General features: G+C 36.3%; 2 protein-coding genes across 2 annotated transcripts; both read right to left on the minus strand.

The window, feature by feature from the left end:
• Positions 1-530: 530 nt before the first annotated feature.
• LOC105036822 (uncharacterized) lies at positions 531-4,149 on the minus strand. The gene is made up of 2 exons (XM_073242697.1): positions 3,892-4,149; positions 531-778 (listed from the first exon to the last, which is right to left on the minus strand). The coding sequence occupies exons 1-2, from the start codon at positions 4,042-4,044 to the stop codon at positions 710-712; spliced, it is 222 nt and encodes a 73-aa protein (XP_073098798.1). The 5' UTR covers positions 4,045-4,149; the 3' UTR covers positions 531-709.
• A 9,811-nt stretch (positions 4,150-13,960) lies between these two features.
• On the minus strand, positions 13,961-19,713 carry LOC105036656 (uncharacterized). Its single transcript, XM_073242398.1, has 2 exons — positions 19,279-19,713; positions 13,961-15,549 (listed from the first exon to the last, which is right to left on the minus strand). The coding sequence occupies exons 1-2, from the start codon at positions 19,548-19,550 to the stop codon at positions 14,145-14,147; spliced, it is 1,677 nt and encodes a 558-aa protein (XP_073098499.1). The 5' UTR covers positions 19,551-19,713; the 3' UTR covers positions 13,961-14,144.
• Between the last annotated feature and the right edge of the window lie 2,219 nt (positions 19,714-21,932).

Here is a 21,932-nt window from a genome sequence, read left to right on the forward strand (position 1 = left end):
TCTTCTCTCTCTCTCTCTCTCTCTCTCTCTCTCTCTCTTCTTTTCAGGTTCAAGCTACTGATGTACTTTGCCTTGAAGATGTTCCATCTTGGAATAGTTGCATACTTTTTAACAAGTTTCAGGGCATTTAGAGGAATTTGATGCCCTACACTATGTGGCTGCACATCCTGCAAGACCAAGGAAATTGCAAAGGTTGTTTCTATGTTTCTTATCAGACAGCCTATGAGCTGATCCTCTGATCAGAATCCTGGATGGGATAAATCATAGTTTTGCTGGATTCCAAGTGTGTCCACTAATGTACTGCAGATGGTGAATGGCACAAAGACTAATTCTACCAAGTGGAGACAGCAGAAAATGAACACATTACGGAAAATGTTTTAGGCTAGCTAACATGTACAGAGAAAGGACTGGGGGACCTCAGTCAAAAAAATTAGCTTCAGGATATAATATTGGAAGGCCATGAGAGTTCTGTCAGAGTCCCGATGTAGCCTCATGTTAGAATATCCTTGACCAACAACAAAAGAATGGTATGAAATAAAGAGGAAAATGTTCTCTAAAAATGAAATTAATGTAACAAAATTTCGAATAGAAGTAATCAGAAATCTCAAAAGAAAACACTAATTTAAGGCAGCATCATATGATGAAACTATGTATTGGTGTCAGAATCTCGGTCTGTTCTGATCATCAACCTGTAGCAGTAGCTGTCCTCCTAATAAGGCCAGGAGTCATCATTACCCGGCTTTTTCACCAAGATCTGATTGTACTCAGGCCGTGATGTCTGCAGAAGAACTTGACTGTCAGTAAATTATTCATTGGTGATTTTGGAACAAACATCAAAGAAAACCAGATGAAATAATTTACAGAGAGGTTAAACTACAAACATATAATATTAACATCAAGTATAAATGCCAGGATGGGATGGTATGCCCATGCAGTGATCTCCCCTTGAAAAATTTTATCATCCGTAATACATCCAGCAGAAGAAGATAACCAAGAACTGATTAGCTGCCTTTCAAACTTCATTTCTATTTCAAGCATGAACTATGTCATCAATCCATTCAAAAGAAAAGCACCAACAAGATATGCAAGAGTACCCTTCTCATTAACAATTAAAGAGTGATCGTAGCTCTGTATAAGCTATGCTGATAGTAAGTGTACTTCAAACCACTTTCATCCAAGGTCCCTACATAAGCACGAGTCAACTACCATATAAAGCTTAAAAAAAAAAGCAGATCCTGCTAATATCTGCAAGCTCCAAGTATAGACCATTGTTAGATATTTTCAAAATAATATAAATCTGATGTTTTACTTTAAAACCCAACCAACAGTTGCAGGGGTTGGTTGGAGGGGTTTGAAATCACAACCTTTAAGAAAAGAGTCAGCCAACCAACCATTGCAACTATTGGTTGGTTGTGTTTCCTGCAATTTAATGATGCAGGGCAGTGCTAATGCATAAAATAAGATGCAAGTCATCATTGATATCTCCTCTTTGACATTGCATAGAAACATTTAATAAGTTCCATTAAAAACTCGGTTCCTGCACGTGGTCCAACTAAACTTTCACTGACAAAGGAGAACAAGATTTCATAGATAAATGCAAGCAGCAGATGTCATTCCTCAATCACTATATGTCAAAATAGTTTCCACACAAAATCTTCCTAATCCCAACCAGAAACTGTAAGCACTAGTGGTTAATTCTCAACTTTAAGTCCAACCTATGTAGGATTCAATTTTTCCATTATATCAGGCTAGAACTCCCTTTTCAAGGATCTCTGTTAGTTTTATCAATTCTTGATGCACCTTCATCTTTGCCATTACCATTTAACAGCTAATGGTTCATGAAGACCATCTAGTTTAGGTGTAGATATAAACAGCTGAACTTATTGGAAAAGAGACATGTTTTAAATCTTTGGTTGTCCATCAGCATCATCCAACATTTGTCTAGGACACTACTCTTTCCTGACTTCCAGCCTACAACAATACATGTCAAGACCTTGCCCCCATAAGAGGTTTTGTATTGCATGCTAAAAACCTTTCCAACAATTGCTCCATCTATAAATGCACGACTCTCTTGATCATGAGCCGCAGAATATGTCCTCTTTCTACATCACCACAATCAATGTTTACTCCAAATGGCATTGTACCATGATAGCCACCGTCCATGCACACACATGAGATACCCATCCACAACACCACCATAAATAGCCTCAAAATCTAATTTAAGAGAAGCCAACCTTCACATTATAATATTAGGTTTGAAACAGACAATCACAAGCATGGACAGATGAAGATTGTTATTTCTAATAGAAACCTCCATTTTCAATTGCAATTGGTCCATAATAACAATAACAAGACTTACGAATACTTTGTGGCCTGGATTATAAATCCTTTCACACATTCAGTCCTCCATCCTCAACAAATGCAAGCATTTGAAATCATCTTTTACAAGTTGTCTTTCAAGCATTTTAGAATGATTTTGAGCCCCTCCCTCAAATATTAGATGCAATTTTATAATTCTTGCACTTTCTACAATTCCTTAAGTGCAACCATTTTTTCTATGATTCTTGCTCATGACATATCCACCTCAACAATATGGTTTGAATGCCTATCATGTATACATGAGCCCTTTTTGCTATCCAACAATATAAGCCCTACAATATTAGGTGCCTTATTATTGTCTTACTACATCGTCTGTGGTATGAGAGAAAAGATGACAAGAAGTCCCCTTGGGCATCCCACTTCATCCACTCTCCCCCGATATCTCAAAGATTGATATGTTCGATCCAAGAAAATTAACAATCAAACCACGTATCTTTGGGCCACTAATTCTTTGTTTCTTATTTATAATCAATCTCTAAAAATGCATTCACATATCTACATGTGAATTCACATAGATGGTTGAAACATATCGTCTCTAAGGATGGCCTGTTTAAATATCCTTGAAAATCATGATATTTTAGGGTTCTGAAATTAGATAATCATGGTTTCATTATGTGGAATGCTTGCCTGTGGGACAAAATTTCAAAAATATCCTATAATCATGAAATTAAAAATTGCTAATTTGAGTAGAAATATTCAAAATCATGTTTCTTCTCTTACTTATCTTCAAATATTGCCATATTTGAAGTTTGTATTACCCAAAAACTAAACACCACCTAAATATTCTAAACTTTACAAAATCCAAGCATTTCAGATCATGAAAAATTGAAATCATGATTTTTGATCTAAAACCTCCAAATGGAACCTCAGGCAGACCAAAACTTCATCACAAATCCTCAACAAACTCTTGACCAACTCCAATGAAACATTCCAAAATTTTCTCATAGAAGAATCAAGAGCACTTAAAGAAAACACAAAAATAAAGATCGATTAATTTAAACTTTTCTATCAGGAACATATTAGTATTAAAACTAAACCAAGACCAGTCATTTAAAGAAATATTCTTTTAACAAATACCTGAATAGGAAACCCCTTGTACGCAGGTCAAATAATTCATCTCATGAAATGAATGTCCATCCAAAATCCACAACCCAAATCACCCACAACTGAGAACATAAATTTCCTTAAGTGTATGAAAAACTCTGGCCACATTCAATCTTAGCGAAAATGACAAAGAAATAAGAACATCAGAAAGAAAAATCCTAGATTCCCAGTTGACAGCTAAATACAAGATCAGCATCTCGAGTTTGTAACTTGGGGTAAATTTTCCTTTAAATTGGGAGAGAAATCCCAAAACCTAATACCGAATTTTGATTCTTCTGAATTCCCATAAAGCTCTCTAACTTTCAGGAGATCTCGATAAAAGGATTAAAGGTTCAAATTAATTTCATAAAAATTCCTTTATTTTAAGCTACTTCCTTTTTCTTCCTGCGATCACAATTCAGGACTCACCAGATCTTTAAAAATGAGGAACGCGATGAAGAAGAAGAGAAAGAAGAGGATCTCGAACTCGGCCAGGCGGACGAAGGCGAACACTGCGCCTATCACCCTCGTAAGCAGCGACTCCCGCCGGACAGGGCGGCCGCCACCACCGCGCCTTGGCATCGCCGCCCTATCGGATCACTTCCCGGGCTTCCACGAGAAGAAAGTCGCTTCTAATTGAGAGATTCCGAGCCTCCGGTAAGTCGCCCGGCTTTGCCCATTGATTAGTTATCATACAAAAGAGGGATATATATATATATATATATATATATATATATATATATATATATATAGATTGTTTAAAATAAAAAACAAAAATTGATCACCATTAAAAAAAAATTAATTATGAAAAAAATTATGAACTATTGAAAATTTTTTAATTTTATTTTTTATTTTAATTTAATATAATCAATTATCAAATTTTAAAAAAATTAAATTTGGATGTTGCCATGCATTCCATTTGGTTGAAAAAATCGGATGTGCTCACGTGACAGAGGTATGTGACAAAACGAGCTTATGTGGCAAGTAACTTTTCCTCCTCTCAAGTAACTGCTCCTCCTACTTCTTTATCTTTTCTCTTAAACATCTTCACTTCCTTCCACCAACTATTCTTTGCTGCTGCTCATAGATGAATGCCTTTGGTTTTGTAGTTACTGGGGAGGATGGACAATGAGATCAAAAACTACCGAAACATGTGGATAAGTGGCAGAAGCATGTGGGGTTGCCTCTATATTGCCAGAGATCCAACAGTAGCACGGCTACCACCTGCACCCTCCCGTTGCCACCTCCTCTTCCGTTTGATCCTCCAGTGCCACTGCTCATTTTCGTTCCCCGCGCTCGGCTCTAGCCTGTGCTGCTCTCATTGATGCACTCGACCAATTTCCTATCATCTCCTTCTCCGACGACAGTGTTCTCGCCGTCTCCCTCGACAACTGTGCCCATCCCTCTCATTGCTCAGAATCAATTCTCGAATGGCCTTCCTTCCTGGTTACGATTATTTTACAATATTCATCATGGTGGCTATTTTGTGGATAAACCAAGAAAAAAAATAAGTAGATCGTATGCATGATTGCTAAGATTACAAGAACCCTGATGAATTGTCTTTGCCAGATATAGATGACATAGTAGAATAATTAAGAGAGCAAGGGTTAATGATTATTGGTTTGGAATTTCTAGCAAAGATTTAGACAATGATTTAGTGGCTTTGAAAATAGATAGGGATGCCGTCAATATGTGCTCCCAAGATCTCTATAGTAGAAAGATGGGAATCTATATTGAAAATTATTAAAGTATTTTTTAAAAAAGATTGGAATGATTGAAGAAGGTAAAAAGAATCCTCTAATCCTCCAAACAATGATGTAGTAAAATACACTCCTATTACTTTTGTGATAGATGACAATGAAGTGGATGTATATCAAGTAGAGAGTGTGAGGGACGAGGGTGTGGAGCAACAAGGATAATATAGGAAAGAAACATCAACATCATGATGACGGGGAAAAAGTAATTATAAGGATGAATACTCAAGTAAATGTGGATGATGATGACTCAATAGAAGATGATGACTACGCCATAAGTGATAGTTATAATAGAGTTCCAATCTAGTCATAGCAATGACGAAGATGATAAAATCTATCATGCTTATGTGGACCACGAGGTGCAATAGAAATTTGGAGGAGATGATCTTGCAATGGAGTTAAGTGGTGTGAGCAGCTAGTGACAAAAAAAGATATATGTATGTATTATGTGTGTATATATATATATATATATATATATATATTATATATATATATATATATATATATATATATATTATTATATTATATGTATTATATATATGTATATGTATGTATGTGGTCTACACACACACACATATATATATACATATACATATATATACATACATATATATATGTATATGTATATGTGTATGTGTCTATATATATATATATATATATATATTATATATATATATATTTTGTATCTTTATATGATATTTTGTTAGTTATTTAACTTTTTATGTCTTATATGATTTCAAAGCAATATATATAACTTCCTATGAATATATATATGAATTTTGAACAATATATATGATTTTCTATACCTTTATATGATATCCTGTTGGTTATTATAACTAACAAAAAATCGTATAAAGACATAAAAAGTCATATATATTATTCAGGATGTTATATATATTCACAAGAAGTCATATATATTATTCAGAATGTCATATATATTCATAAAAAAATCATATAAGACATCAGAAAGCTATATATATATTGTTCAGGATGTCATGTATATTCACAAAAAGTCATATATATTGTTCAGAATGTCATATATATTCATAAGAAGTCACATAAGGCATCAGAGAAGCCAATATATTGTTTAAGATGTCATATGTATTCACAAAAAGTCATATAAGATATCAAAAATTATAATAGTAATATAATATCATATAAAAATATAGAAAGTAATATATATTATTTAGAATATTAAATATATTCATAGAAAGTCATATAAGGCATCAGAAAGTAATAATATTATTCTTTCTTTGTTCTACAGAGGAAAAGGGTATTTTTGTCAGAAAAAAATTGAGAAAAAAGTGAGCAGCATTAAATATCTGTTTTATTATTAATTATACTACGTGTTTCAATGAAATTGGACAGTGTGCTTTTTCTCCACCGAGAGGTGATGCACAAAGAATTTCTCCTCAAAAATAGAGATGAAGTAAAGATAAAGCATAGGCCCACAAGTCCCTGTAACCCAAGCATGCACATTCATGTGATCGGCCCTAGCAATGCTGTCACATTTTAAATCTTTTTGCTTTGTTGCTTCTAGCATGCATAGCGACCATCTTTTTGGCCCTACATGCATTTGGACAAGAATTCCAGTCCGACAAATGGAAGAGACGAGAGATGAAAATAAAAAGCATAATCCTGCAGATCTTCATTTCTTCCCAGACTCAAAAAGCCTTTCAGCCTCATTCCCCCACAACAGTTTCCCTACCCTCCAAGGCTCCAACTCACTTGCCCTCAACCTTTTCCATATTCCCACCTCCATCTCCTCTCACTTCACCAACAAAAAAATTGAAGCCTCTTGCACACCACACTAGCTAGTAGTGCACTAAAATCCCCTCTAAGGCTCCTAGCTTCTCCCCTCTTTTTAACCACAAAAGAAAAGTATGCTCTTCCTCTCAAGCTCCCTTTAGAGAGAGGAGAGATGACTACCAAACCGGGAGTTCTCTCTCACTACATCCTTTTCCCCATGTTCATAACTTTTCTCTCTAATGGGCGAAGCTCAGGTCATGTAACTTTTCCATCTTTGCTTACTTGGCATTTATGTGAGCTCTACTTCACTTGATTTCCTATGGATTTGTGCCATTTCAGCAGGCTCTGTCGAATGAGTCAGCAGTGATGAAGCCTGTGGCTGTGCTTAGGACTTCGGTGCTGAATGAGATCAGGAGGCGGCTTGGGAGCTTCCAGATATGTGCTCTCTACACCTACTGCAGAGGCCCCAAAGGAATTGTCTCCCTTCTCCCTGCTGCTATGCCATCAACTGCCACATTCCAAATAGACCCTTTGGCTTTTGCTCCTTTGCACCCAGGGGTTGCAACTGCTTTGGATGCTATCTCTGATCTATATGTCTTCCATCTTTGATGTAGGATCTTTTATATACAGAAGATACCCACTTGATCTTTTATATATAGAAGATGTCCACCTAATACTGGATCTTATATATATGGAAGATGTCAATTAGAGATTGATCAAATTATTTGGCCAATATTTAATTTTGTATTTAGATTTTTTTTTGTGCAAGAAAAGCTACCTAATAGTTTCCTTATTTGTCATTTCTTTTTCTCCAAGCACAAGTCATTGTGCCTATAAATTGTAACTTTTCAGGATCTTTAGCATCAATGAATTGAATCACTTTTTCTACCCTCAATTATCTTAAAGGTTTTCATATCTTCAGCATTTGTTTTTGTTCTTGAGTTATTCGAGAGCCCTGAATAGTGCTTCGAGTTTGTCTTTTCCATACTTCGAGCTACGTTAAATGGTATCAGAGCTTGAATCTTCCTCGATGTTTGATTCATGGCCTCTGGTGATGCTACAAGTAGAAACAACCTCATGGGCAATCACCTCAAGGCCCGCTCTTTGGCAGATGTGATGGCGGCACTTCAAGACCTATCAAATAAGGTTGATGTGATCAACTAGTGTCTAAAAAGAGTGGAGCAGAAGTATGAAATCTGCATCAAATGGCGGGTTGCCCCCACCACCAAAAGAAGACCTACACCAACCAACATTAGGGTGTTGATCTCTATCTTAGGGGTCAGGGCCATCAAAATCTGAATCCAAGATAGATCATCGAAGTCTATATGGAGGAGTGAATGATCATATCCAGATCCAAGGTACATGTCGCCCACCTCCTATGGATATGATAGAAAGTAGCGATGAAGACAATCTGCTAAAAAAAATATCCCAGCATAGTTGTAGGAACTTATTTGGAGAGAGCTATATGAAGAACGAGATTCCTCCATTTAGTGGCTATATCTCTATTAAGAAAGTATTGCAATGGCTTTATGAGGTGAAAATTTTTTTTTGAGTATGTCGGCATATCTGAGGAGCAAAAAGTGAGACTTGTTGTATAGAAGGTTCGGACGGTGCAGCAGCCTGGTGGGAAGAAATTCGTCACACTCGGCATCACTTGCTCAAACCACCAGCTACAACTTGAGCAAAGATGCAAAAGGATGATCGAGGTTGAGTTCCTTCCATCAGATTATGATAAGTTTCTATGTCAACAATATCATAATTATCACCAGCAAAGTCATTCTGTGGGTGAGTATGCTTCAGAGTTTCAACAATTTTGTGCCCCCAATCAACCACATGAGACCGAATCCCAGAAGGTCACTCATTTGTATTACTAGACTCTAACAATATATCTAAGATCGGGTGCAACTGCAACCTATTGTTAGGATGCATGATGCTATCTGTGTTGCTAGGTATATCGAGGAGCAACTATCTCGTATTACCACTAGAGCCTTCATAGTGAAGTGGGTATCCCTTGGAGTCATTTATTTTGACCAAATTCAAAGGAGATAGAGATAAGAAAACAAGCAAGGCTAAGCCAGCTGTTCCAAATCCTTATGTGCGACCTATACCAGATGTCTATTATAGATGCAGATAGGCAGGATATAGATCAAACCAGTGTCCACAATCAAAGGTGAATCATCAAGCCAACATTGCCATCACCATGGAGGACGAAGTTCAAGTTGAGCAACACTATAAAGATGAAGTATATGATAAAGATGTAAATTAGGAGGTCCACTATGGAGATATCGGTGAAAGCCTTGTCATCCGAAAGATTTTCTTGAACGAAAAGCAAGAGAACTCCCAAAAGCACCATACAATTCAAGACTAGATTTACTTGCCAAGGGTATGCAATGTTATTATTGATAGCAATAGTATAAAAAATCTAGTTTCATAATATATGGTTCACAAGTTCCAACTAAAAATCATGAAGCATCCATCTCCTTATTCTCTCAGATGGATCAAGAGAAAAGAGTAAAAAAAAATGATACAATAATGCTTAATTTCTATTTTTATAGGATGGTCTTATAAGGATGTGATTCTTTGTGATGTCATTGATATGGACATGTGCCATCTATTACTTGGAAGACTTTGGCAATGTGATGTAAATTCAGCTCACAATGGCAGAGACAACCTATTCATTTTCTATAAAGATGACAAGCACTCGGGCTCCAGTAAAGAAGGACCAATCCAGAGCTTTTAAAGTAGAGGAGAAGTCTTTTTAGTTGTCAAAGATCTTCAACTCAAGCTAGAGGATGGAGAAGATTGCCCTAGTATTTTCAGGAGCAGTTATCGGACTCCATGAGAATCTCCAAGACATTTAATGTGCAAGATCTCTTCAAGTTTTATGAATCTTCCCAAGCTTTGATGATAAGTGCTAACTCGAGGATGAGTTGCATTCAAATAGAAGGGATCTGATGCAGGATTTTTTGTATATGGACGATACCTATCTGATCTTTTATATATAAAAGATGTCAATGTGATACAACATTTTTTATATATGAAAGATGTCAATTAGGGATTTATCAAATTATTTGGCTAATATTTAATTTCTATATTTAGATTTTTTTTGCAAGAAAAACTAGCTAAGAGTTTCCTTATTTGTCATTTCCTTTTCTTCAAGCACAAGTCATTATGCCTATAAATTATCTCCTTGAGGTCATTGACATTAATGAATTGAATCATTTTTCATACTCTCAATTATCTTAGAGGTTTTTATAGCTTCGGCGTTTGCTTTTCTTCTCGAGTTATTCAAAAGCCCGAACGGTGCTTCAGATTTGTCTTTTCTGTGCTTCGAGCTGTGTTAATCTTGTTTGTATTTTTGATCTCTATTTGCTTAGTTTTTACATTGGGAGTGTAACTGAGGATTAAGACTGAATGACTGTTTCCCCTCCCTGTAGTTTAATGGCATTGCTTTTCTGTTCGCGGTGGTGCAAGAGTACTTCATTGACAGTAGCATTATCATAGGAAGTGGACCTGTTTGTAGGGGCCTGATCATTATATCGACCAACCCTCTAGGTTGGGAGTAGTGTTCTGGTGTTCATAGCTTAGGTTTACTTCTGGACTCAAGGCTGGTGTGGTGCTTGTGGAATTACAGATAGACACTGATACATGCATTTATGTTACTTTAACATATGCACCCTCTTGTTTAATCTCTTTATAAAATATTCTCTAGATAGAGACACAGAAGGATGGTGTGCCTGCCAGCTAAAGGGATCATAGAATATTGGCTTTTTTTTTTTTGGTAAAAATAGAATATTGGCTTTGATATTGTTACGAGTGACTGCAGACCAAAAAGATGGGTTTGTTTCTTTTTCTATGGGATTATTTTATGGGTTTTGAGATTGATATAAATCATTATTGAATTGTGTAGCAGGTGTACAAAAAACATGGTTGGACTATGTTGTGAACTTCTCACTGTGGAGAAACTGAAATGGGCTGTAGCACCAACCAGAAATAGTAATGAAGTGGCCTATTTTGATGATTATTTGTTTACTTCTCCTTGTTTGAGCATGGAATTATTGTGGTTATGTGAAAGCAGGAAAGAAGAGAGGTCAACTACAAAAGGTGCAAGCCTTGTGCTTTCAGTCCTCAAAGGCTTTGGTTGACAAAGAGTAACATCTTCCAAAGAGGTTAAAGGCAGAGATGAACAGGGTCCAATGAAATTGCAATCTTTGTCAGCATCACAAGATTTTCCTAGGAGACATGCTGTCTTGATGCATGTGGGATCTCATGAACATGGTTGTTTGGGCTGTTCAAAAGCCTTCCTCACCCCACAGCCTTTATTGCACTTTGTGATGTCATAGATGGCCTCTTTGGAGGGTCTTGAGGAATCTCATTGACCTCCATTCTGGATGCAGGGCACCTCCATAAAATTACAATGAGGACATACTAGCATCCTTGAGGGAATTATTCTAGTATTAAGATCCTGTTTGGTCCAGGATATGTCTGGGCCTAACATAACCAATTAAAGATCTTCACTTTCTCTGGGATTGGACACTTTCATATGATTTTGCTGAAAAATAAAGTTATACCCCTATTAGTGAGGAAATAATAACCACATTTGGCAGTGTAAATTTGGGATGAATGTCATTTCCATTTTCTGTAGTCCTCCCTGGATTGCAGGTTCAAATTATTAATGAAATGCCTCAAGACCAAGAGTTTGCTTGCCACCATGCAACTGAGAGGGTGTCTGAATTGAAGCTCCCACTGTTCGGACACCAAATGCTTGGCGATAGATCCCATTATTTTGTTACTAAACAAATATAGGTTGGGTAGTTGTTTGAAGAGAGCAATGTCTGATGCCCGGGCGTCATGCTAGAAAGATGTCAAACTATCATCTTTAACCTGGAAAATAGAGAAGAGTTGGAACAAATCCAAAAGCTTACAAATATTTTTTCAGAAATATGAAGCCTTTCTGACTTGGGTCGAAGCAGGATCTGTTGGTGCTCTCTTGACGTAATATATCTTCTGAATCAGAGAATGCCAAGGCCGCTCATCATTGTTAAAGAATTTGAAACACCATTTTAGCAATAGAGCTTTGTTGAACAAAGATAGATTAATGAGACTCAAGCCTCCAAACACTTTTGGCCCACAAATGCCTGACCAATTGACCAAATACTTAACACTGCCTCTACCATTGTTGCTATTCCAAAGGAAAGCACGACATAAACAGTTGATCTTTTTAATAATGGCCTCTGGCAACTATAACACAGACATCCAGTAGAGTGACAACGCTCTGATAATGGAGTTCACCAGCACTAAACGACTAGCTATCGAAAGGACACCTTTCTTCCATCCTGCCAGTTTCTTCTCAACTTTGTCAGTTAGAGACCTCCACTCCGAAACCCTTAATGCTTTGTGGTGTAGGGGGAGTCTCAGATAAGTTATGGAAAAAGAACCTACCTTACACCTCAGAAGTTTCGCTGCATTGTCAGTTCCTTTATCCAACAGAGTTAACCCTATGACATGAGTTTTAGAGAAGTTTCACTTCCAATCCGAATAATAGTCTGAAGAAGTAAAGAATGAGCTTAAGATTTTGAACGTAGCGCATGTCTCGACTGCAAAAGATCAATGTGTCATCTGCAAACTAAACACATTGCGTGTCTGCTGTGCAATTTAGTGAGCCCACTCCCCCAATCATATTTTCCATGGCAGCCTTCTAATGTATTCTATCTAATACATTAGCCACCAGAATGAAGAGTAGTGGGGATAGTGGATTTCTTTGCCGAATACCTAATTTTCTGTTAGAGAACCATTTCCCCACCTTACCATTTATGATGAGAGCTGAGCTTGAGTATATGATGAGAGCTGAGCTTGAGTTGTGGAGTATGGATTCAATCCAAGAGACCCATCTTGTACCAAAGCCATGGTGTTTCATCACATTTAGTAAGAATTTCCATGATATATTATCAAAAGCTTTCTTAAAATCCACCTTATTTAAAACCCTTTCGTTTTTGGTTCGTTTCGAATGCACGACTATCTCGGTCACCATTATATAACTTTCAAATATGTGCCACCCTCGGATGAAAGCATTCTAAGAAGAAGAGATCAAAGGTGACCCAATTTTGCAAATTAGGAAAAAAAAAAAAAAAGACATACTTTTTAGCTAACTTCCCTTAATATTATCTCTGAAAATTATTGTTTGAAATTACCTAGTTAAAAGCCATGAATTTGAGCATGTTCTACACATTGGCCACGATCTACACACATCCTAAACATACATAAACTAAAATTCAGTTGCCTTAGTTGCTTAGCTAGTTGTATTGTTGTAGAAAATTGCGCAATTATTACTTATTGTGTTTGAGAATAAGAAAAAACCTCCAAAACATTTTATTTCAAAAAATGTAGAACATTTTAATTCTTAAGTCATGATTTTATGCTTTGATTTTCTCCCATTTTTTTAGCTTGGTCACCACATGTTGCAATGCCGTGTCATGATCATGTCAACCATGGAACTCGCAATATGTTCATAATAAGTGCCAAAATGTTTCCTTGGTCACCTGAATGTAAAAAATTCATGCCATTCATTATCCACACACCATATGTTTTCAAACATAAGCTAAAACAAACAACACATCATAAACATTTGTCATGTTATAAAAATAAATCATCCACTTTATGGTAATTAATCAACCTTTCGCTTTAGGTCAATTTGAGAGGCCTAAAAGCCAAGAGGGGATAGAGATCCAAATACTATGCAGGTACAACTTCAGACATGTTAAAATATTTACACTCTAGCATCCAATCTAACGACGAAAATATAATAAGCATCCATAAGCATACTGAGAAAACAAATTTAAGCTAAATCATTGAGATGAAAATCCTGAACCGCCACTCCAGGCAGCTAAGATGACATCAAAACTAATGAATATGCTTGCTTTTTGAGAAATGTTGCTACAGCAAAGTCTTTTGAGTGCATCCAAAGGCCTTCACCAATAATAAAACATTCCCATCCATCAGATCTGAACCCTTCTGAGTAGATCCATTTATTCATGTAACAACATTCTGCACATACATAAAATAAAAAAGAAAAAGAAGTAGTTGCTGTGTCATCAGAAAACAACTTGTGGTAGAATTTAACGCAATAAGCAGACATAAGGAATCTGTTGTTCTCTGTCTTTTTCACTGACAAACAATTGATCAGAACATCCATCTTGAAGACACTTGAACAACACTCTGGCGGGGCCTTATTAGCTGCTCTGAGCTATTCCTCTTCTTCTTGCTCGAGGAGACGGTCGGGCTGAAATAATCATGACTCCTTTGCGGCAAAGCCGCAGCTTGCGAGCGTGTTTTTCTCACAGGGATTATAGTGCGCTGCTTCTGTAAGGTACCATTACGTGCTGCTGAGTTCCTCTGAGTAGAATTCCATCTGCTGTAGTTCTTGCAGCTTTGGCTCCTGCCACCATGCTGAAACTTGTTCTCTTTGGGACTTGGGAAGTTTCTACTCTCCATAGTTTCAGCCGAGTACATAGTTTCCTCCCCACTACTAGACACGTCCCCCTCATTTCGAAGTTTAGAAACCTCCAATGGAGATGAACTGGACTGCACCTCACTGCAGCAATCCTCTTGGCATCGACCAACTAGGAGAACCTGATGATCTGCTTCAGAATTGGCTCGTGGCACCTCCCATGTTGGACTACCATTTTCTCTGGATGGATTTCCATGTTTAGGTTCTTCAACATTATTTTCATTAGAGAACAATTGTTTAAGAGGGAGCGGTAAAACAATAGATCTTGGAGCTCTTTGGGGGAAATTAATATCCAAGAGCTGGGCTGGGGCATGTTCCTTCTTCCTAACTGGCTCAGATGTCAGCTCTGGGGATTCAAAGATGTCAGGAGTTGGAATTCCCAGCTCATGGGCTGCACGTAAATCAACAGGCGGGTCTTCCCTTTGGGGAACTTTTGCATTAGTTATACTACTTGATCCAGTCTGATATATAGATTTTGAAGCTATCTGTGAGGATGATGGGACATCATTCTCCTCCTTGGTAGACTTGAATACCTGACGCATGGTGAAAGAAGCACAAGAATGCTCACTCTTCTGTCCAGAGGACACCAGTCGAATGAGAGGCAACTTGGGCTTGCTGACCTCATCCAAGCTGCCCTCCCAGTGCTGATGCAACCAATCACAGATGATAGGCATTGGGATCCCGAATTGCATAGGTAAATCCTTCTTCCATGACAGAGATGAAGAAGAAGATGCAGAAGATGATCTTGCAGTAGGAGATGAGGAAAGTTTCATGGGATCACAGATCATGAAAGCAAGATTTCCTTGGACGTCAAAACCAGCAGATCCAGGGCACCATGTCATGCCATCTGTCGAGAGTTTTATGAGATTGTCAGTGGCTATTGCGACTTTTCCCTCACCAACAATCAGCTCCTTTTTATCTATGCGCCCTAGAAGGTAAACCACGCTGCCCAGATCCAGGCTCGGGTTGCAGCAGGTCTTCAAGCAATTAGGATGCTGCCCCTGTGAAGTTGAGTCAGCATCCACAGTATCAAGCCCCACAATTGTGAGATCAAGAACAGAACTGGTAATGAAAAATCTGGACAAAGAATGACAAATAGAAGTTAGGATAAGTGTTCCATCAGCTTAAGTAGCCCAAAAAAGAAAAAAAAAAACAAATAGAGGCATGAAGATTATACACCCTGATCGTAAATGTAGTTATGCCAATGCACCCTCTTTTGTCATGAACAAAATGTATATGTTCTAACGATGGATACATGCATTTTCAGAGGAATAATGCAATAGAACCCAGATTAAATTCAAAAAACTAGAACTGTACATGAAGCCATCAATATAGCTTAGGCCAAGTTAAAACTAGAGGACAAAAGATTAATTTGTCCCAAAAAATAAATTTAGTGGGCATTTCATATCATGAACCAAAATTATGATTTTATCAGAGATAGCACTTATTATCAGGAACATAAAGATCCATTTTTTGTTCAATAGTAATTAACTAGGTGAATAACTGCAAAGCGTGACCGATCTTTGATAGTGAAATGACAAAAGAGATTATGAGTAGTGACCCATGACAAAATCATGTAACTAATGGATTAAAAAATGTACATGAGGCTGCAGCAAACAGAAAAAATGGAAACATTTTTCAGGATTTAAGCATTCTACTTTATAAACATAAATCCATACAATGAACCAACATAAGTTAAGGAGATAGTTTTATGGTGAATTGCTGCATAAAAGCGAGTAATATGTTAGTCACATGTGAGTTCTGTTTTAATTAATAGTTATTTAAGTCAATATCACCAGCCAGTCACATGATGTAACAAAATTTCAGTGGTTGACCACCAGTAAAAGGGAATTTTAGTCTTTTGGTGATGTCAGCCCAACTTACATTAAGCTTAATCTTATGCCATATATACCGGTTGGCTTTATTTGATGATGCATTATCCAATAAAGTTCGAGAATTTCATGGCTGCTTGTAAACTGGTGCAGGATTTCGAGCCCAGGCAATTTTGAGAAAGAAGGATATCAGTGAAGACTGGATGGCCAGTCAACAGGGACTCCTGATTTTCTTTAAAAAAAAAATCTCCCGAGTTGAAGGAGATCTGTTTCAATCTGAAATTTTCCCTTCTGAAGGACATCAAACCAGATCTTGATTATTTCAACCATCTCATATCCTAGATGTGAATATGGCTCCAAAACCCCAGTCCAAAAGAAGGTGAGAGCAATTGATTTTTTTCCCACTCATTTCCCTCCAAGTAAAGAAGAACAAGATAAGAAACTCAAGGTCTAAATGCTGACTTCTATTCCCTAAAAAATTCATTTCACCCTCACAGTGTGCAACAACCTCCAGTGATTATGATTGATGATGCCTCTCTTATCAATGCACAAGCACAAAGAGGTGTGTATTATATGTCCTTTTATTTTATTTTTTTGAGAAGAATGTGGGAATCCACCCGTCTCCATTTACCAAATGTACTCTATAGCACATATACGTGAACATCATCAAATTTAAAATGAAATTGTGCACATGCTTGCTAATCAATGATGTCGTATGATTTGCAACCATTCAAGCTGTTTATCTGCAGCTCATTGTATGTGGAGTTCCAGCACATACATGTGATATCTTAAGCCACAATTATTAGTGCACACTTAAATTTGTAAGGATCATCATCCAATCTGATCTCTATCACCATCTGCAGTTGGTAAGAAATGCTCTGTGAGTTTGTGTCTGATTTCTTTTCCATTGAGTCATTTTTTTTGACCTTAACAGTTAGTCAATGTACTCCTAAATGCAGAAGGGAATTTAAAGTGTTTTTATAATCTTCCAAAAAACCAGAAAGCAAATATGACAAGTTGATCCGAGAAACCTAATGCGATAATGATGTAGCTGCAGAAATCTATAGGGCTAGCAATTAGTACAAATGTGGTGTAATTAGACTTCATAAAGGAAGTAGAACTATTTGACAAGCATCCTCTTCCTCTGGTCAAAAATATCTTGCAAATTCATGACTTGTACAAAAATAATTTTGAGATTGTAATAGATAGATACTATCCAAGATGAGTACCATAATACTCCAAAGAAGAATTTAGGAAAAAAATAACTTTGTACCAGTCTTGGCTCTGTGCTACAACTGAGCAAGAAAAAAGCCAATGAAAATAAGCATCAAGTTACCAAGTTTCTTTCCAACTTAGTCCAATGCTAACAAGGTTTATGCAGATTCATCAAGATCTTGCATCATTATTACCCTTTAGTGTTTGTTATAATTGCCTGTGTTCCCTATCATAGAGGTGACCGCTATGGAACTGTGATTGTTAGTCAAGCAAAACTCATGACCAAGGCTTCCACATAACCATGTGATGACAATCTTGAGATATAGTAGGCCAAAATGACCGGTCAGCAAATTATACTTCTGGAGTTAACAATAGTCAACCATCAGGATAGAAAAGTTTGCACAAACTTCATTCTAGTTCATATGGTGATGATTCTATGAGGAACTCAGATGAACCAAATGAAAATAACCCATCTTAATGATGTCACTTCTACAGGTACATAAGACAATAAAAATTATATCAGAATATATATATTTAAGATGATAGCATATGAATGACAAACTTGAATAAATAGAACACTACATGTACTTCAAGCTCACTATGCTCTTCTCTATCAAAAATGCACCAATTATTGAAACTGAAGATAACTATTCATACAAGATAGCTCAAACAAAGTATATCCACCAAGAAGAGAAATCGGTTGCTTGAATTTCTAGGGAAAACCTGGTACCTAGAGAAGAAAAAGGGCATCGTCGAGAAGACCACACCCTACTGAAAAAATATTGCAAATGATATGTCCATGGTAGTTTATTGTCATTAGATCATATCTTTCTCCAGAAGGACCTCCATGGAAATGATCACCACATTAAGCCATGCATAACATGATAAATTTGACACGTCGACATCAGTGTAAATAAGCATGGTTCAAGTTACTATGGCATAATCACCAAAAGAAAAGTAATGGAAGTTGACAACTTTCAATGCATTAGACTTGTGATAAGATCAAATATGAGACCACATAAAGCAAATGCTCATGCTCACAAAGAAACTCATTAGAGCTAGTGCTCAACCATCTCAAGTCAGAGGAAAGGATTGATTCAAAGATATCCCGTGTATAAGGCTGAGGATCATAAACTTACTTTTTCTATAAACTTAACAAACATAAGTAGGTGGGCATGCCCGAATCACCCCTTAAATGATGCCATCAATATACCATCAACTTCCCCGGCATTTAACATCTTGTTTGCTTTAACAAGAAGTATGATGAATGCATCCAACCTACACTTAGTAGGATTCCAGGCGAGAACTTTGACAAACATACCATCTGTTCTTAACCTGACAAGGAAGTGTTACCAACCACTTTGATGATCTTAAAGAGAATTCCAATTCCTAAACAACTTAAACTCAAGCTGGAAAGAAAAGTACACCATCAATGACAACGATATGGCTCTTAACATCTTAATGACTCATAATGAGGCAGAAGATCATCAGATCTCGAACAAAAAAAAAATGCCAGGTCCCACAGCCACAGTAACATGTTTCCCCCATTTCCACTCTAAGAAATCAACACCACCATCTTTATTCCAAGTCCCAGCCTTTAATAAAACTGATATTTTGAGCACAAATCCAGGGAAACTGGAGACTATAATTGATCAAAATCTAAGTTTTGAGCAACATATTGCGACGATCAGCAACTGAAATGCAAACTAGAAACACAAAACAAGAAAGATTGGTCGGAGAACAAGGGTTAATGATGCACCTATGGGGGACGAGGCGGGCGGAGAGGCGGCCGTGGCAGAGGCGGACTTCGGCGGCCTCCGCAGCGGCGACAGAAGGGAGGTTGGCATGGGTGGTGAGCAGGAGGTTGCGGTGGATGAGGAAGCCGGTCCCCCCACAACCGGCTCCGCCGCCGCCGGTGGAGATGGCGGCAAAGGCGGGGCCTTTGGTGGCAAAGATGCTATCTTTGACCCTCTCCGACCTCCCTCCCCTCGAGCAGAAGCACCACCGCGACCTCTCTCCAAAAACCCCCATCTCCTCTCCTCTGCTCTTCTATCTCGAGAGCTTCTCCGATCCGGGCGGCGGCGAGGACCCTAAGGTCGCGTATTGGCGGAGCTCAGCTTGTAGCGAGAGGTTTCGGGGCATGTTCGAGACGTTACGGAGGTGATCTACTACTCTCCAGGCGGACGCTCTCCCACCCCGGGAATGGAGGGGGCTTGTCCCAAATAGGCACAAATTTTTACTCCTCCAACGTATAAAAGTGATAAATAAACTCTTCTTTTTGTTCAATAAATGCACTCTTAACTTTGGAGGTGCTTTCTATTTGAATAGTACTGAGATAGAGGTGGATCAGGGAAGAGTAAATTGAAGGGAGAAGAAGGTAGGAGAGGTGGTGAAGACGAGAAGTGCATGAAAAGTGTGAGGGGAAAAACCATTGGGACTTCGGGAGATTTTATATGAGATTTGTGCTCCTACAGAGGCTACAAGTTCCAAGAGGAGGATGATTTGTACTAAAACTGAGTAGATGATGCGAAGGGTTCACTTTGCTGGATGTCGGCCCGAGCCATGGTTGCCAACTTGACATGCAACAATGGAAGGCATGGCTGGATTTTATTGATCGGAGAAATCCGTACGAATTCTTGGAATTCCCTGGTCCCGTGGTGAATAAAAATCATGTGAGTCTAACTCCGGAGAATAAAATATGAAACGAATTTTTTATTTTATTATATTTTTTAATCTCTATTCTTAAAAAAAATTAAAAATAAAATATTTTTACTAATAGAATTATATTATATGATTAAAAAAAATATATTATTCTTTTTTTATTTTTAAAATATATTTTTATCAATATATATTATCTATTTATTAGTATATATTATATGATCATATAATACGTACTAATTAAATTAATCATCAAATAAATTAATATATATTTTTAAATAAATTTATGCATAATTTTTAAATTATGAGATCTATCAATTTATAGTATATAATCAAGTAATACGTATTTAAAAAATTAGTTATCTTAGCAATCCAATATATATCTTCAAACAAATTAATATATAGTTCTTGAAATATCATATTCCCCAATATACATTATATGATCAGATGATACATACTAATTAGCTTATTGACATATACTGTAAATTTTTTTATTATACACCCAATAGTTATACGATATGCATATTCAGATAAAAAGCATATTTTGGTAACTATATTTCAATTTATCTATAAATATGTATTGGATTACTATTAAGTTTGTATAAAAAAACTTATAGTATATAATAGAAAGTCCATAAATATGTATCACCTAATCATATAGTATATACTGACGAATATGATATTTTAGAAATAATATATCCTTGTAGCACCATCGAAGGTGTTCATTATATTGAAGTTAAACTAACAAACAAGAGGTTGATCTTTTCTTAATACTTAGTGCATGATCCTATGATTATCTGATCTCTTGATTTTGGGCTAGAAGTTTTTATGCTTGATAGATTTTACACTGAGACAGCAACGTATAGATACTTCTCACCATGGAGATAGTATCAAAATTAGGGTCGAGATTCAAGTCATTCAACTTCGGATTGCATAATTATATAAGTATTTTTTTACATTATAGTTATTGTAAACTTTGCAATAATATAATAATTTAATCATAACATATATAATATTATAATATAATATTATAATAATATTATAATATAATATTATTATAATATTATAATATAAAATTTTTTGCATATATATTTTTTTAAATATTTAAATTTATGTGAATATTCTTTCAAAATTGATATTTATATATAGATCCTTATAAAATGTTTGTTTTGTATGTATACCCTTCTTTTTTCTTATTTTTTGCATATGTATCCATGTCATCTAATATCATTAAAAAATTAATAATTTAAAATTAGAACAATTAAAATACTCTTATGGATAGATGTATAAAAAAAATTATAAGGGTACATATGTAAATAGCAATTTTGCAAGAATATTCATATAAATTTGAATGTTTAGGAAGATATATATACAAAAAGTTCTAATTTAATTTTTATTTATTTCATCTAGATGGATTCAGCCACTCTTACTCTACAATGTAATAACATATTACATATTTTAAGAATATGATAATAATATTATATAATAGATTATATTTTAGCTTTAGATAAACATGGGACAGCTCATTAAAACTTTGATCGTTGAATAAATAAGTATAAGAAATTCCTCAGACAAAGAAAAGAGGGAAAGTAAGTAAATAGGGAAAAGAATCATAAAAATCATTGTAAACCAAAATTAGGCTACTAATAGCAAGGGAATTAATAGAGATTAATAGTCAGCATAGTTTTCTCATATGAAACTTTCCATAGTTTTCAAAGAGAGCCAGCTTCATATATGCCACTATCAAGCCTTAAT

This window comes from Elaeis guineensis, chromosome 8, assembly GCF_000442705.2.
Source record: "Elaeis guineensis isolate ETL-2024a chromosome 8, EG11, whole genome shotgun sequence".
NCBI classification, from domain to species: Eukaryota; Viridiplantae; Streptophyta; class Magnoliopsida; order Arecales; family Arecaceae; genus Elaeis; species Elaeis guineensis.